The following is a 14,332-nucleotide window of genomic DNA, read 5'->3' on the forward strand; positions in this document are numbered from 1 at the left end:
TCCCTGGGACAGAGCCGTGCAATCACTCAATCCCTGGGACAGAGCCGTGCAATCGTTCAATCCCTGGGACCGAGCCCTGCAATCACTCAATCCCTGGGACAGAGCCCTGCAATCGTTCAATCCCTGGGACAGAGCCCTGCAATCACTCAATCCCTGGGACCGAGCCCTGCAATCACTCAATCCCTGGGACCGAGCCCTGCAATCACTCAATCCCTGGGACCGAGCCGTGCAATCGCTCAATCCCTGGGACAGAGCCGTGCAATCACTCAATCCCTGGGACCGAGCCCTGCAATCACTCAATCCCTGGGACCGAGCCGTGCAATCGCTCAATCCCTGGGACAGAGCCGTGCAATCACTCAATCCCTGGGACCGAGCCCTGCAATCACTCAATCCCTGGGACAGAGCCCTGCAATCACTCAATCCCTGGGACAGAGCCCTGCAATCACTCAATCCCTGGGACAGAGCGATTTCTCTGCCGCTGTGCATGCTGGGTAAAGAGTTCCCCATTCCACAAAAGCCGATGCCACCTCGCACTGACCGGCATACACTGACCTTACGAGAGTTTGGGGGCAGAAAGGAAGCAAGCTGCGAGGGGGAGCGCCCGTGATCCCTAAGTTCCAGATACAGCAGCTTCGCAACATCCCATGTTCTAAGTTGTAAAAGGGCTCGGTGCATCGAAGGCTGTCCACAGTTGGTAATTTGCGAGTGCCTGTGGTTTCAGAGTGCCTCTTGTATATTTTACCATCTAAGTTATTTGGGTCTCTCAAGAAGTGTCCGTTTTTTTGAGAGTGTCCGTTCATACTGGTTTCACTGTACAGTACATTTGATGAAAACCTCCTACTTCATTACCCAACTCTGAAGGTAAAAGGTGGGAGGGTAAGTAACTATGAATCAGTTGTAACAGATGCAGGGTACAAGACCGAATAATGTGATCTCTATCCTATTAAGGGCAGCAGTTAACACCAGGGGGCCATGGTGAAAAGATGTGATATTGCGCCCAAGGTTTGTAGTAATGTTTAATCTAACCAATTCTACATCAAGTTTGCATCTGCCACTTACTGGGGGATAACTTAGAGCTCAGTCTATGGAGTTGAGGTACAAATCAGCCATGATCTAATAGAATGGCAGAACAGACTCGAGGGGCTGAATGGCCTACTCTTGTTCCTGTGTCCGCCAACTACATAACTCCCATCCTGCCTGGGGATTTGGTTGTTCTATAGTCCATGCTCTAAATTAGTGGGCTCCTCGGTTTGTCCTTCTATGTTTCGAGCTTTGCCTGTGTGTGGGATGCTATATCTACTGTCTTTTTATGGACCACGACTCAGATTTTCCTGAAAACAATTGAAGTCGAATGTGGTGGGCCGCAGCTCACAACACTTCAATCCCTGGAGAGAATCTAATAACTGATGAAGTGATCACTCGTGATGGTTTACTGAAAATGTGTGTTTTTACATTTACCGAGTTGCAAACTATGGAAATACACACAGGCACCTGATGAAAGAGAAACGCCTCATCAAGTGCAGTGAAAATTCAATACAGAATTACTAATGTTGATGATAAATCTCAAGCAATGGCTTCTCTTGACTCCCCTGCACTGTCACCTCCTGGATCTCTCGAGGATCTATCCTTGTCCCCCTCCATTTCCTCATCTACGTGGTGATATCATCTGCAGCCACGGGGGCAGATTCCACATGTATGCTGATGACATCCAACTCTACCTCTCCGTCACTTCTCTCAATCCCACAACCAGCTCTGCCATCAGACTGCCTGTTCGGCATGAAGTCTTAGACAAGTCACAACTTCCTTCAGCTGAGGCGCCTGCCTCAGACCCTGTACCGTCAATACAGTTTCCATCTCCCTCCTTGAGGCTGAACAAGACCATGCAAAACTCTGGTGCCCCGTTTAATGCACTGCACTTCCTCGCCATCGCTGCTTATTTCCATCACTGCAATACTGCCCGCCTTCATCCCTCTGTGCCGAGCTGATCATCCATACTTGTGTCATCTCCAGACTATTATTCCAATGCTCTCTTTTGTGTGTCCATGCTCTATAATATATGTCCAACTTGTTAAAAAACGTAGCTGCCTGTATGCTGTCCCACACTAAGCTCCAATCACCCATATCCCCTGTCCTCTTGGGCCGACATTGGCTCCCTGTACCCGAACACATTAAATTTAAAATCCTCGTTTCCCAAATCCCTCCATGGCCTCTCTCCACCCTTCAGGCTCACTTTCCCTCAATTGCTCTCTTGGTCTTCCAGCTCTGGCCTCCCGGACATCCTCCCTCCTGCATCACCGCACCATTGGTGGGGCAGCTTTCAGTCACGCTCCCTCAGCCCTTTCACCTCTCAACTCTCCCCTTTAAAATCCTTCTCAAACCCATCTTGTGGAAGCCATCAAGCGCCCTCTCTCACTCTCTCCTGGCTCGACATTTCCACTCCTCTCACCAATAGGCCATAAGATGCCTCTGGCCATTTCATACATTAAGGGCACTGTAGATTTAAGCCATTCCTAACAAAGTGAGGGACATCAGTATTGGAAAATTAGACTTTTTCTCTGGGCACAGTGCCCGTGTCGAACATTCCCAGCTTGGGTACAGCACGACCAGATGGTACATATGAAATTACTTCAGAATCAGTCGTAAAAATCACCTCCTCTTGAAACCACACCAGCTATCAATGTGGTCTGAGCGAGAATGCCGATTTGTGTGTGGTTTTACACTGTGTGGGTCTACACCCAATAGGATACTTGCTCCAGACGCACAAACTCTTCGCACCAAAAAAAAACAGGATCCACAGTTCATAAATATCGGAAAGTAAACCCATATTTAAATATACTGTACCAACATTACAGGGATAAAACACACACACTTCAGTCAGTGCACTGCAATGTTGGGTGTTAGTTTATACGATGCTCTTCATTCATCACCTCAAATTACTCCCAGCACAACCGCTAGCAGTGATAGGCCTGTAATCCATAACTCCACCCTCGCTGACCTACATTGGCTCCCAGTCTGGCAACGCCTCAATTTTAAAATTCTCATCCTTGTTTTCACTCCCTGTGGTCTCGCCCCTCCCTATCTCTGTAACCTTCTCCAGACCTTTAGCCCTCCGAGATCTCTGCGCTCCTCCAATTCTGGCCACTTGCGCATCCCCGATTTCCGTCGCTCCACCATTGGCGGCCGTGCCATTAACTGCCTAGGCCCTAAGCTCTGGAATTCCCTCCCTAATCTTCTCCACCTCGCTCCTCCTTTCAGTCTTAAAATTCTAACAGGACTAGTCAGACCAGACGCAGGGAGGATGTTCCCGATGGCTGGGGAGTCCAGAACCAGGGGTCACAGTCTCAGGATACGGGGTACGCCATTTAGAACCGAGATGAGGAGAAATTTCTTCACTCAGAGTGTGGTGAACCTGTGGAATTCTCTACCACAGAAGGCAGTGGAGGCCAAGTCATTAGATGTATTCAAGAAGGAGACAGATATATTTCTTAATGCTAAAGGGATCAAGGGATATGGGAAAAAGCAAGAACAGGGTACTGAGTTAGACGATCAGCCATGATCATTTTGTAAGGAGTCGTACAACACCAGGTTATAGTCCAACAGCTTTATTTGAAACTGACCTGACTCACCTGACTAAGGAGAAAAGCTCCGAAAGCTTGTGATTTCAAATAAAGCTGTTGGACTATAACCTGGTGTTATACGACTCCTTACATTTGTCCACCCCAGTCCATCATGGTCATCTCCACATCATGGTCATTTTGAATGGTGGAGCAGGCCCGAAGGGCCGAATGGCCTACTCTTGCTCCTATTTTCTATGTTTAAGACACTCCTTAAAACCTACTGCTTTGAACAAGCTTTTGGTCACCTGTCCTAATGTCTCCAATGTGGCTCGGTTTCAAATTTTGTTTGATTACGTTCCTGTGAAGCACCTTACTATGTTAAAGGCACTTTATAAATCCAAGTGGCTGTATTGTTCTTCTACAGCTCAGAATGCTACTTTTAGACAACCCAATTTTGGAACGGTAAAACCCTATAATTGCATTGCTGGATATCTCTCAACAGTTCAAGTGAACAGGGCGGAAACATTTCCAAATACCCAACATCTCCATTTACTGAAATGCCAGTAACAGCGTTGGAAACAAGCCTGCTACAGACACTCAACTGATCGAGGCTTCACATTTCTTTTTAAAATCTCTCCCTCCCAGAAAAAAAAATGCACAAACAAGCAAGAGAAGTAAAATGATCTGAAGGAAGGAACTCACTGAAATCAAGAATTCAATAGTGAAACAAAAAATAGAGGAACATAAACCTATAAAATAGGTGGGTAAAACGTGGAACAAATCAGCAAACTAGATTTAATAATCTACCCGTTGAAAACTATAGACATTTGATTCACTTTGTTTAATAATTCAATTCATTAGAAAACTACACTTCACATTCCACAGGCAACTGCAGAAATCAGCAACTATGTTGTCTTGAAGTGCTGGAGGACCAAATGAAACCCAGAATCAAACAGCACCGTGAACGACAGCACGTGATTGATGATGCAGGAAAGAGAACCCAACTGTGCAAAAGCAGCAGGTGGGTGTAAATGCTACGGCATGTCCATGTTATCTGGTGCTCGAACAACAAGATCCCACAGCAACAAGCGAAAACTGTAAGTCATAAGACAGACCAACGTGCACAAAGTATTAAACACTTAACCTCCGCTCCAAAAACCACACCAAATTATTTACACCATCCGAACCAGTCACAAGAATCACAGAGACGAACCAACAGACCTCGATAACGAGCCGAGAGATGGGGCATTCGGCAGAGGAATAAAAGTGAACATGCAAGGAGCTTTTTTTTCCCCTTGAACCTTGCTATTTGAAAAGCGAGAGTACAATGGCAGGGGGACGGGGGATTAAGACATGATGCAGAAATCAAAACGTGTCCCTTTTAATACCCCGTGCATGACTGGTCAGGTGAATTTGATACGCAGATTCCCAGTGGCTTATGAAGTGGCTCCATTTATATAGAATCATAGAATCTGACAGCATAGGAGGCTGCCATTCGGCCCATCGTGCCTGTGCCGGCTCTTGGAAAGAGCTTTCCAATTAGTCGCACTCCCCCTGCTCTTTCCCCATGGCCCTGCAAATTTTCCCCTTTCAAGTATTTATCCAATTCCCTTTTGAAAGTTATTATTGAATCTGCTTCCACCGCCCTTTCAAGCAGCCCATTCCAGATCAGAACAACTCGCTGCGTAAACATTTTTCCCTCATGTTGCTTCTGGTTCTTTTGGCAATTACCTTAAATCTGTGTCCTCTGGTTACCGACCCTTCTGCCAGCGGAAACAGTTTCTCCTTATTTACTCTATCAAAACCCTTAATGATTCTCTACACCTCTATCAGATCTCCCCTTAACCTTCTCGACATTAGGGATAGTTTCAAGATGTGGCAGAGAAATGGTGCTGCCGCCCTGCAGCGTTCTCCCCACAAAACTCAGCTGCGACAAAGGGAACCAACTGGAGAAACTACAATTAAGGCGGGATTTAAAAAAGTGCACGGAAACACAAATGACTTTTGACATGCAACTTGAAAGGCTAGGAGGAAAAGTACTGCAAAAAAAAAGCAATGACAACATAGAACCATAGTCGTTTACAGAACAGGAGGGCATCCTGCCCATCGTGTCTGTGCTGGCTCTTTACTAGGGCAATCAAAATCAATGCCTCTGCCCCACTCTCCCCACAGCCTCTGCTCCAAATATTTATCCAATTTTTCCTTAGACGGTACAATGCTCTGTCAACTACATGTTGAAAAGTCCACGTGTATCTTTTTCTGGCAAATACCTGAACTGATCTGGGTCTCAGCCCCATAGTACAGGGTTATTCAGAGTGTGGAAACTCATGGACTGAACTGAGCTTGCATTCAAATCCAACATTCCCCATCTGCAAGTATCATCTCAGCAAGTCTCATCCTTTCTTTTTTTAAATAACAGAGTGACATTTGCAATTTTCCAATTCAAAAGGTAGAATTCCTGAATTTAGAGCGCTTTGGAAAATTATGACCAATGCATCTGCAATTTCCTCACACCTATTTCTTTTAATGGTGGAAATCATCTGGTTCTGGAGACTTGTCCCTCAAATCACATTCTTTTCTCCATTACTATTGCTCTTCCACATTAAATCTAAGTTCCTCCCCTTGACTTATTGTTAGGTTCTATTGTACCACTGTTACTTTGCTCTCTTCCTCCACAATGAAAACGGATACAAAGTCCTCATTTAACAAGTCTGCCATTTCCTGATTGTTCTTTCAGCCTTAAAGTTTCAGCGACCAGAGGCCATTTCCTTCATGATTCAATGTCCATCTGTGGCTCAATCAACAGTGGCTACGCCTAGCAGAGTAGGATTACTGGGTTTAATTTGGCTGTAGTGTTATTCTCCTTGCTCAGTCATGCGATAATGTACTGAACTGCAGCGAAATAATAATTTGTTCCAGTAATGCATCATTAAAAAATGAACACCTAACACGACTATCTTGACCGATAGTGTCAAATGTACGGAGAATATTGTAGCACTGGGAATGTGCTGCCATTGCTCTTTCACTCATGAGAGAAACCTTCATAATGAAGCTGTGCTGCAGCTTATGAGCGAAATGCCCAAAGGTCCATCCCCTATAACGTGCAATTTATCCAGGAGCATTTTGTTCTCTGTCCTTCAGGTTGTTTTTAGGCTGCATCTAGCAAAACAATCTTTCTGCAGCATTGCACTCAAATCCTAATTTGGCTTTGTTAATTAACCAACACTGCCATAAATGGATTAACTGCCAATCTCCTCTCAGCTGTTTGTGGGACCCTGCTGTGGGCAAATTGGCTGCGGTTTTTGCCTACAAGACTACACTCGCAAAGGTAACTCAATGGCTCTGAAGCACCTTGGGGACATCCTAAGGAGATGAAAGGCACCATATAAATGCAAGCTCTTTCTTTCAGCAGGCCTTACAGGACAAAGTTGGCAATGAGGTTAGTGTTAAGAGAAAAGCCTTACCTGAAGGCTGACCGAAGCCAAATCCAGATGAGGAGGTTGTCGCTGTGTTGGTTCCGAAAACAGGTGATTGCCCAAAACCGGCATTCTGTCCAAATGCTGGGCCGCTGGCTTGTCCGAACAGTCCCCCACTGGTGGCAGGTGGCTGACCAAATGAGAATGAATTGGCACTACCGGTACTGGAGGGTCCACTGAAGAGACTGTTACTTGGCACCGATGGAGCGGCAGAAGTTGGCTGACCAAAGACAGGTGCCGATCCAAACGCCGGTTGCCCGAAGCTGAACCCACTGGCGGGGCTGCCGGCCGGCTGCCCGAAGCCCATGCCAGACGGCTGGCCGAACGCGGGCTTTCCAAAGCCGCCCACTGAGTTGTTGGCGCCAAAAGTGGGGGTGGAGACACCGCTGCTGTTAGTTCCCTGTCCAAAGACGGATGACGATGTCGTCGAAGTTTGTCCAAACACTGGAGCTGGGGATGTGTTCGTACTCGGAGGTTGACCAAAGAGAGAAGTGGACGTGCTGGAGCTGGATGGCTGGGCAAAGAGTGAGCCCAAGGGGGGCTGAGGCATGGCCGCCCCAAACAGCGGTGGCGTGGCAGCCGCGCTCCCCGCAGACGTGCTGCTGCTATTTACTGGTGTGGCAGCGGTGCTGGCAGTGGCGGGAGGAGGAAGAGGAACGGCATTTGTTGCAACCGATATCTCAGGGGCCGTGCTGGATTCTGGTGGGACGACAATCACCACTGGTGCACTTGTAGAGCCTCCAGGTGGACCAACAGAGGAACTGGTCACGGGAGGGGGTGGTGCATCAGTGCCAGGTGGCACGGTAGCGGCTCCTGTGGTGTCCACTGGAGCTGCTGACACCGACGTACTTGCACTCGGTTCCATGGCCCGTTTCTCAGATGAACTGGAGACGGACGAGCTGCCTCCACTTTCCCTCTCTTCGGGAGCGAGCGGCAGTTTTGCGGCATCGGGGACGACGGCAGTATCAGCGGTTATTGAAGTGAGCGAGCCGAATGATTGAGTGACGGGTGAACTTTGGACAGTAGTTGTGGCAGTGGTTGCAGCAGCACTGTGGGTGGCACTGCTGGGCTGTTCTGGCTTAGAAAGAAAATCAGGCTTACTGGCTGCTGACTGTCCACTGCTACTTGAAGTGGAGGACTCGGAGCTGGTCACCAAACTGGAGGGATACAACGTCCCAGTTGGTTTGGGTGCGCCAGTGTCGACTGAAGTTTTGGCAGATTGTGCAAAGGTGAAACTCCCCAGTGAAGATTTATCCATCTTGGAGGTATCATCACTCTGATTGACCACAAGTCCAGAGAAGCTGCCGATCGTGACTCCTCCAGCACTACCCGTAAAGAGACTGTTTTCGGGCCGGGGCTGCGGCGGCGCCTCGGGCCGGGACGGCTGTGGCTGCGGCGGCGCCTCCGGCCGGGACTGCTGCGGCGGCGCCTCCGGCCGGGACTGCTGCGGCGGCGCCTCCGGCCGGGACTGCTGCGGCGGCGCCTCCGGCCGGGACTGCTGCGGCGGCGCCTCCGGCCGGGACTGCTGCGGCGGCGCCTCCGGCCGGGACTGCTGCGGCGGCGCCTCCGGCCGGGACTGCTGCGGCGGCGGCGGCGCCTCGGGCCGGGACGGCTGCGGCTGCGGCGGCGCCTCGGGCCGGGACGGCTGTGGCTGCGGCGGCGCCTCGGGCCGGGACGGCTGTGGCTGCGCCTCGGGCCGGGACGGCTGTGGCTGCGCCTCGGGCCGGGACGGCTGTGGCTGCGGCGGCGCCTCCGGCCGGGACGGCTGCGACACTTGGGCTCTAGATGGTTGGGATTCGGTTCTGGATTGCTGGACCTCAACTTTGCTGGCTGTTGCAGGGATAGCAGGCTCAGGAGGTGCTCCAGTTGCACCTGACTTGCCAGCTGGTTGCTGTTCTGTACACGAAGAGTCAGAGAAACAGATGCTACTGCTGGAAGTCATGGACTCAGCTGTGGAAGTGGAGCTCGAGGTGGACTTTGTGCTCCCGAAGGAGAGCGGGACATCAGCTCCCAGCCCAAAGGCCGGCTTATTGGATACTCCAAAGTTGGTTTGAATGGCATCTTTTGCACTTCCTGGAGTTCCTAAAGAACAGAAGTAGTTTAGAGAAAACAGATGGACAGAAACTTGGAAAAGTTCAACGAGCTTTGGGATGGAAAGCTTTTCTTTCTGTATAAATACATTGTGCTCTTGAAGTCCCGAGAAAACCTACTGAGATTTAGACCATAGAAAAACTGAACAGTTTGAAGAGCTCTTAATTCTGAAAAAGAAAATTAACTTTTCAGAAAAGCAGTCCCAAATTGGCCTTTTCGAAACAAAGTGAAAAATACATACACCAGACAATGACTGCCCAGGACCTACCCTGTGTGTTGGAGTTCACTGCATTTAATGAGGAAGTGCTAGGAGAAGTGAAATGGAACCCACTGCAAGAGAAAAAAGGAAATCACATCAGAGAGTGCGTCCCGACCGGGTCAATCCTGTCTAACAGGCCCTCCCCAGAACTATTCAATTAAGGACCTTGATCATGGGGTCACCCGGGTGGGCTCACCACTGCAGGCAGTGTCCTAGGCCCAACCATCTTCAGCTGCTTCATCAATGACCTTCCCTCCATCATAAGGTCAGAAATGGGGATGTTCGCTGATGACTGCATAGTGTTCAGTTCCATTCGCAACCCCTCAGATAATGAAGCAGTCCGAGCCTGCATGCAGCAAGACCTGGACAACATCCAGGCTTGGGCTGATAAGTGGCAAGTAACATTCGCACCAGATAAGTGCCAGGCAATGACCATCTCCAACAAGAGAGTGTCTAACCACCTCCCATTGACATTCAACGGCATTACCATCGCCGAATCCCCCACCATCAACATCCTGGGGGTCACCATTGACCAGAAACTTAACTAGACCAGCCATATAAATACTGTGGCTACAAGAGCAGGTCAGAGGCTGGGTATTCTGCGGCGAGTGACTCACCTCCTGACTCCCCAAAGCCTTTCCACCATCTACAAGGCACAAGTCAGGAGTGTGATGGAATACTCTCCACTCGCCTGGATGAGTGCAGCTCCAACAACACTCAAGAAGCTCGACACCATCCAAGATAAAGCAGCCCGCTTGATTGGCACCCCATCCACCACCCTAAACATTCACTCCCTTCACCACCGGCGCACTGTGGCTGCAGTGTGCACCATCCACAGGATGCACTGCAGCAACTCGCCAAGGCTTCTTCGACAGCACCTCCCAAACCCGCGACCTCTACCACCTAGAAGGACAAGGGCAGCAGGCGCATGGGAACAACACCACCTGCACGTTCCCCTCCAAGTCACACACCATCCCGACTTGGAAATATATCGCCGTTCCTTCATTGTCGCTGGGTCAAAATCCTGGAACTCCCTTCCTAACAGCACTGTGGGAGAACCGTCACCACACGGACTGCAGCGGTTCAAGAAGGCGGCTCACCACCACCTTCTCGAGGGCAATTAGGGATGGGCAATAAATGCCGGCCTTGCCAGCGACGCCCACATCCCGTGAACGAATATATTAAAAAAAAGAAGTCAGGTGACATGATCGGAAGGCATCATGTACACGAGCTGAACAGGATCACTGAGACACACATACGATTAAATAACTGTTGCACTCTTCCCAGAGTTTAACTGAACTCAAGGTAGGTGTTCTACAAGCTTCAAAGTCACTTACGTGGCGCCTGGGAATGAGGAGATTTTGTGGACCGGGACAGTCGGAGCTCCGGCAGTGAGAGTTTCAGGTTTTAACAGACTTTGCCCATGACTCCCTGCAACATAAAAACAAATCAACCAGTAAGTGCCAACTCTACAGAAGACAACAAGCAGGACCCAGGGAATAACGCAGCAGGTAGAATAAAACTGCTGGTTTAAGTCAGAAGTGCTTTAAAAAATAAATTACTATTGAGGTTCCACAAACCACAGGCAAAAGCGGCAATAATGGGAAAACAGTGATCCAGGAGTGAGCGCGGGGTAATAATGGGGAAAGCAGTGAGCCGGGAGTGAGCGCGGGGTAATGATGGGGAAAGCAGTGAGCCGGGAGTGAGCGCGGGGTAATAATGGGGAAAGCAGTGAGCCGGGAGTGAGCGCGGGGTAATAATGGGGAAAGCAGTGAGCCGGGAGTGAGCGCGGGGTAATAATGGGGAAAGCAGTGAGCCGGGAGTGAGCGCGGGGTAATAATGGGGAAAGCAGTGAGCCGGGAGTGAGTGAAGCTGGTTCAGAGAAGTCTTTTCCTAGTTTTCTATGATCCAACTGCCAAAGAAAAAAAAAACAACTTTTGAAATCCTGAGGGAAAAAATTAATCAAGAACCAGTAACAAAAGTCTGAGAATGGGAATGTCGACCTGGATGGGGCTGTTTTTGTTAGAATGGAGGAGATGATGGGGTGATTTAATACAGATGTTTAAAACTATGAAGGAACGGGATAGAAAAAGATAGAACCAGGCTATTTCTGGTGATTGAGGGGTCTAGAATGAGGGGACATAAATCTAAGATTAATTGTAAGACTTAGGACTGAGAGCAGGAGAAAGACGGCACCTCTGACAGTGCGGCACTCCCTCAGTACTGTTTGGTAAATAAATGAGACAGCTGTTCTGTACGCGCAGTGTCTCAGGCAGCCAGAGATGAGCAAACTATTTTTGGCAGCGCTGATTGAGGGAGAACACTTCAACACTTTCCTGCTCTTCAAACGCTGCCTTATCATCTTTAATATGGATCTATACCACCAAACAGGCTGATGAGGACGTGGTTTAATTTAAACAGATACGAGTGTTAAACTGAATCTCCTTTACTCTTTTATTAAATGCTTTTTTTTTATGGCTTCCACTCATGGGCTGACTCATATCTTTGGTGCTCGACTTTTATTCAGTCAGCTCCATTCAGCAAATTAAAAGATAAATAAAATCAATGTTAATGTTGAGGCACAGAATATATGCTAAAAATAACCCTATCCAGACCTCCAGGCCCATAAAATTCAACCAGGACAAACTGCGAATCAGAAATAAGTGCACACAGGCCTGAGGTTGAGGAGGATAATAGCAGATTTCAGGAGGACATAGACAAACTGCATGAAATTTGACACAGAGAAATGTGAAGTGATGCATTTTGGAAGGAAGAATGAGAAGCAATATAAACTAAATGGTACAATTTTAAAGGGGGTGCAGGAACAGGGAGACCTGGGGGTGTACGTACACAAATCTTTGGAGGTGGCAGGACAAGTCAATAAGGCTGTTTAAAAAAGTACATGGGATCTGTAGCTTTATAAACATAGGCATAGAGGATAAAAGCAAGGGAGTTGTGCTAAACCTTTGTAAATCACTGGTTAGGCCTCAGCTGGAGAATTGTGTCCAATTCTGGGCACCGCACTTTAGGGAGGATGTCAAGGCCTTGGAAAGGATGTAGAGAAGATTTACCAGACCAATACCAGGGATGACTGATGGCAGTTATGTGGAGAGACTAGAGAAGTTGGGATTGTTCTCCTTAAAGCAGAGAAGGTTTAACAGAAGTGTTCAAAATCATCGGGTGTTTTGACAGAGTAGATGGGGAGAAACTGCTTCCACTGGTGGGAGGGTCGGTAACCAGAGGACAAAGATTTAAGATAACTGGCAAAAGAACCAGGGCAGAGAGGAGGAGAATTTTTTTTTACGCAGCAAGTTATGATCTGGAATGCACTGCCTGAAAGGGCGGTGGAAGCAGATTCAATAGTAACTTTCAAAAGGGAATTGGATCAATATGTGAAAAGGAAAAATTTGCAGGGCTCTGGGGAAAGAGCAGGGGGGAGTGGGGCTAATTGGATTGCTCTTTCAAAGAGCCGGCACGGGCTCAATGAGCCGAATGGCCTCCTGTGCTGTAAGATTCTATGACCCCCAGATCGCCGGGGTTTGGGGTCGCATGTGATCTAGGGCTAAATTTTGGACACCCCTGCAACAGAACATGAATACATTGCTCATAATCCCCGAATTCATTGCATCAAATAGTTATTCCTCTGCTGGGAATACTGCCATAGCACACAACAACTTGCATTTATAACACGCCTTTCATGTAGTAAAATGCCCCAAGGTACTTTACTGGAGCGATTATCAAACAAAAATTTACACCGAGCCACACATGGGTGTGACAGGTGATCAAAGAGGTAGGTTTTAAGGAACGTCTTAAAGGAGTGAATTCCAGAGCTTAGAGCCTAGGCAGCTGAAGGCACAGTTGCATGTGGTGGGCGAAGAAAATCAGGGATGCACAAGCAGCCAGAATTGGAGGAGCGCAGAGGTTGCGGGGCTGGAGGAGGTTACAGAGATTTTGGGGGGGGGGGGGGCCACGGAGGGATTTGAAAACAAGGATGAGAACTTTAAAATGGAGCGGTTGCCGGACTGGGAGCCAATATGGGTCAGTGAGCACAGGGGTGATGGGTGAACGGGACTTGGTGCGAGTTAGGACACGGGCAGCAGAGTTTTGGATGAGCTCAGGTTTATGAAGGGTGGAAGATGGGAGGCCGGTCAGGAGAGCATTGGAATAGTCTAGTCCGGAGGTAACAAAGGGATGGATAACACACTTAGTTGTAACAACGTTACGGGGTCACAACTGCTACCTTACGATCCCATATTACGGAGCTTCATTGTGTTTCAGTACATTTACCACCTTGCCATTGGAGATTACAGTCTTCCTCAAGTCCCCATTTAGCATCACTCCTCCGCAAAGCCCACACCTCTTAGTATAAAGCCCCTGCAACAAAAATAATTCACGTGGCGTCAATGAGCGAGACCAGACCCTCAGAGCGAATCCCGCATCCCTTACCTGCGGAGGGAGTGAAGGTAAAACTTGTAATGGACGACGAGGCGGATTCTGGTGTTCCAGTTGCAGCGGGTCCCGTCGCAGGCTGGCCTTTCACCGAGTTTATCTGAGGCCCCTATAACATTGAGCAGAAACTCGAATTGAGAAACTGCTGGCTCACCTCCTTCAGTGCTTGGTGCAGTTTGTGGAATAACGAGTGCATTTACACATTGCCTCACCTCACCCCCTGAGCCAAGTGCAAAGGTTTTGCTATCAATGCATTTGGCCAACAGTTGCTCTTCGCAATTAAAAATAAACCTAATCAACTCGAAATAGATTATTAAAGCCCACAATTCCAGTGTCCCAAACCACTTTCTATTTGCTCCCGAAACACATCCCTTCCTTAATACATACACCCATCTATATACTAAAGTTGCTTTGTATATCAAGCAATCCTTATTTAGGGGTCATCATTCCAGTTATGCCTCTGGTTGGCAGCTGAGTAGGATTTCCCATTAAGTGAGCAG

General features: G+C 48.5%; 1 protein-coding gene across 2 annotated transcripts in view; it reads right to left on the reverse strand.

Annotated features, from left to right (window-relative positions):
- The window catches only part of nup214 (nucleoporin 214), a 126,655-nt gene that overhangs the window by 35,595 nt on the left and 76,728 nt on the right, over positions 1-14,332 (reverse strand). For both annotated transcript variants that reach the window (XM_067969930.1, XM_067969929.1), the window contains 4 exons: positions 13,830-13,941; positions 10,721-10,814; positions 9,393-9,454; positions 7,022-9,115 (listed from right to left, as the gene is read on the reverse strand). In XM_067969930.1, coding sequence (XP_067826031.1) covers positions 7,022-9,115; positions 9,393-9,454; positions 10,721-10,814; positions 13,830-13,941 — 2,362 coding nt within the window. The remainder of the gene's footprint in view (positions 1-7,021; positions 9,116-9,392; positions 9,455-10,720; positions 10,815-13,829; positions 13,942-14,332) is intronic.

The sequence above is a fragment of the Heptranchias perlo genome, chromosome 31, assembly GCF_035084215.1.
Source record: "Heptranchias perlo isolate sHepPer1 chromosome 31, sHepPer1.hap1, whole genome shotgun sequence".
Taxonomy (NCBI): domain Eukaryota; kingdom Metazoa; phylum Chordata; class Chondrichthyes; order Hexanchiformes; family Hexanchidae; genus Heptranchias; species Heptranchias perlo.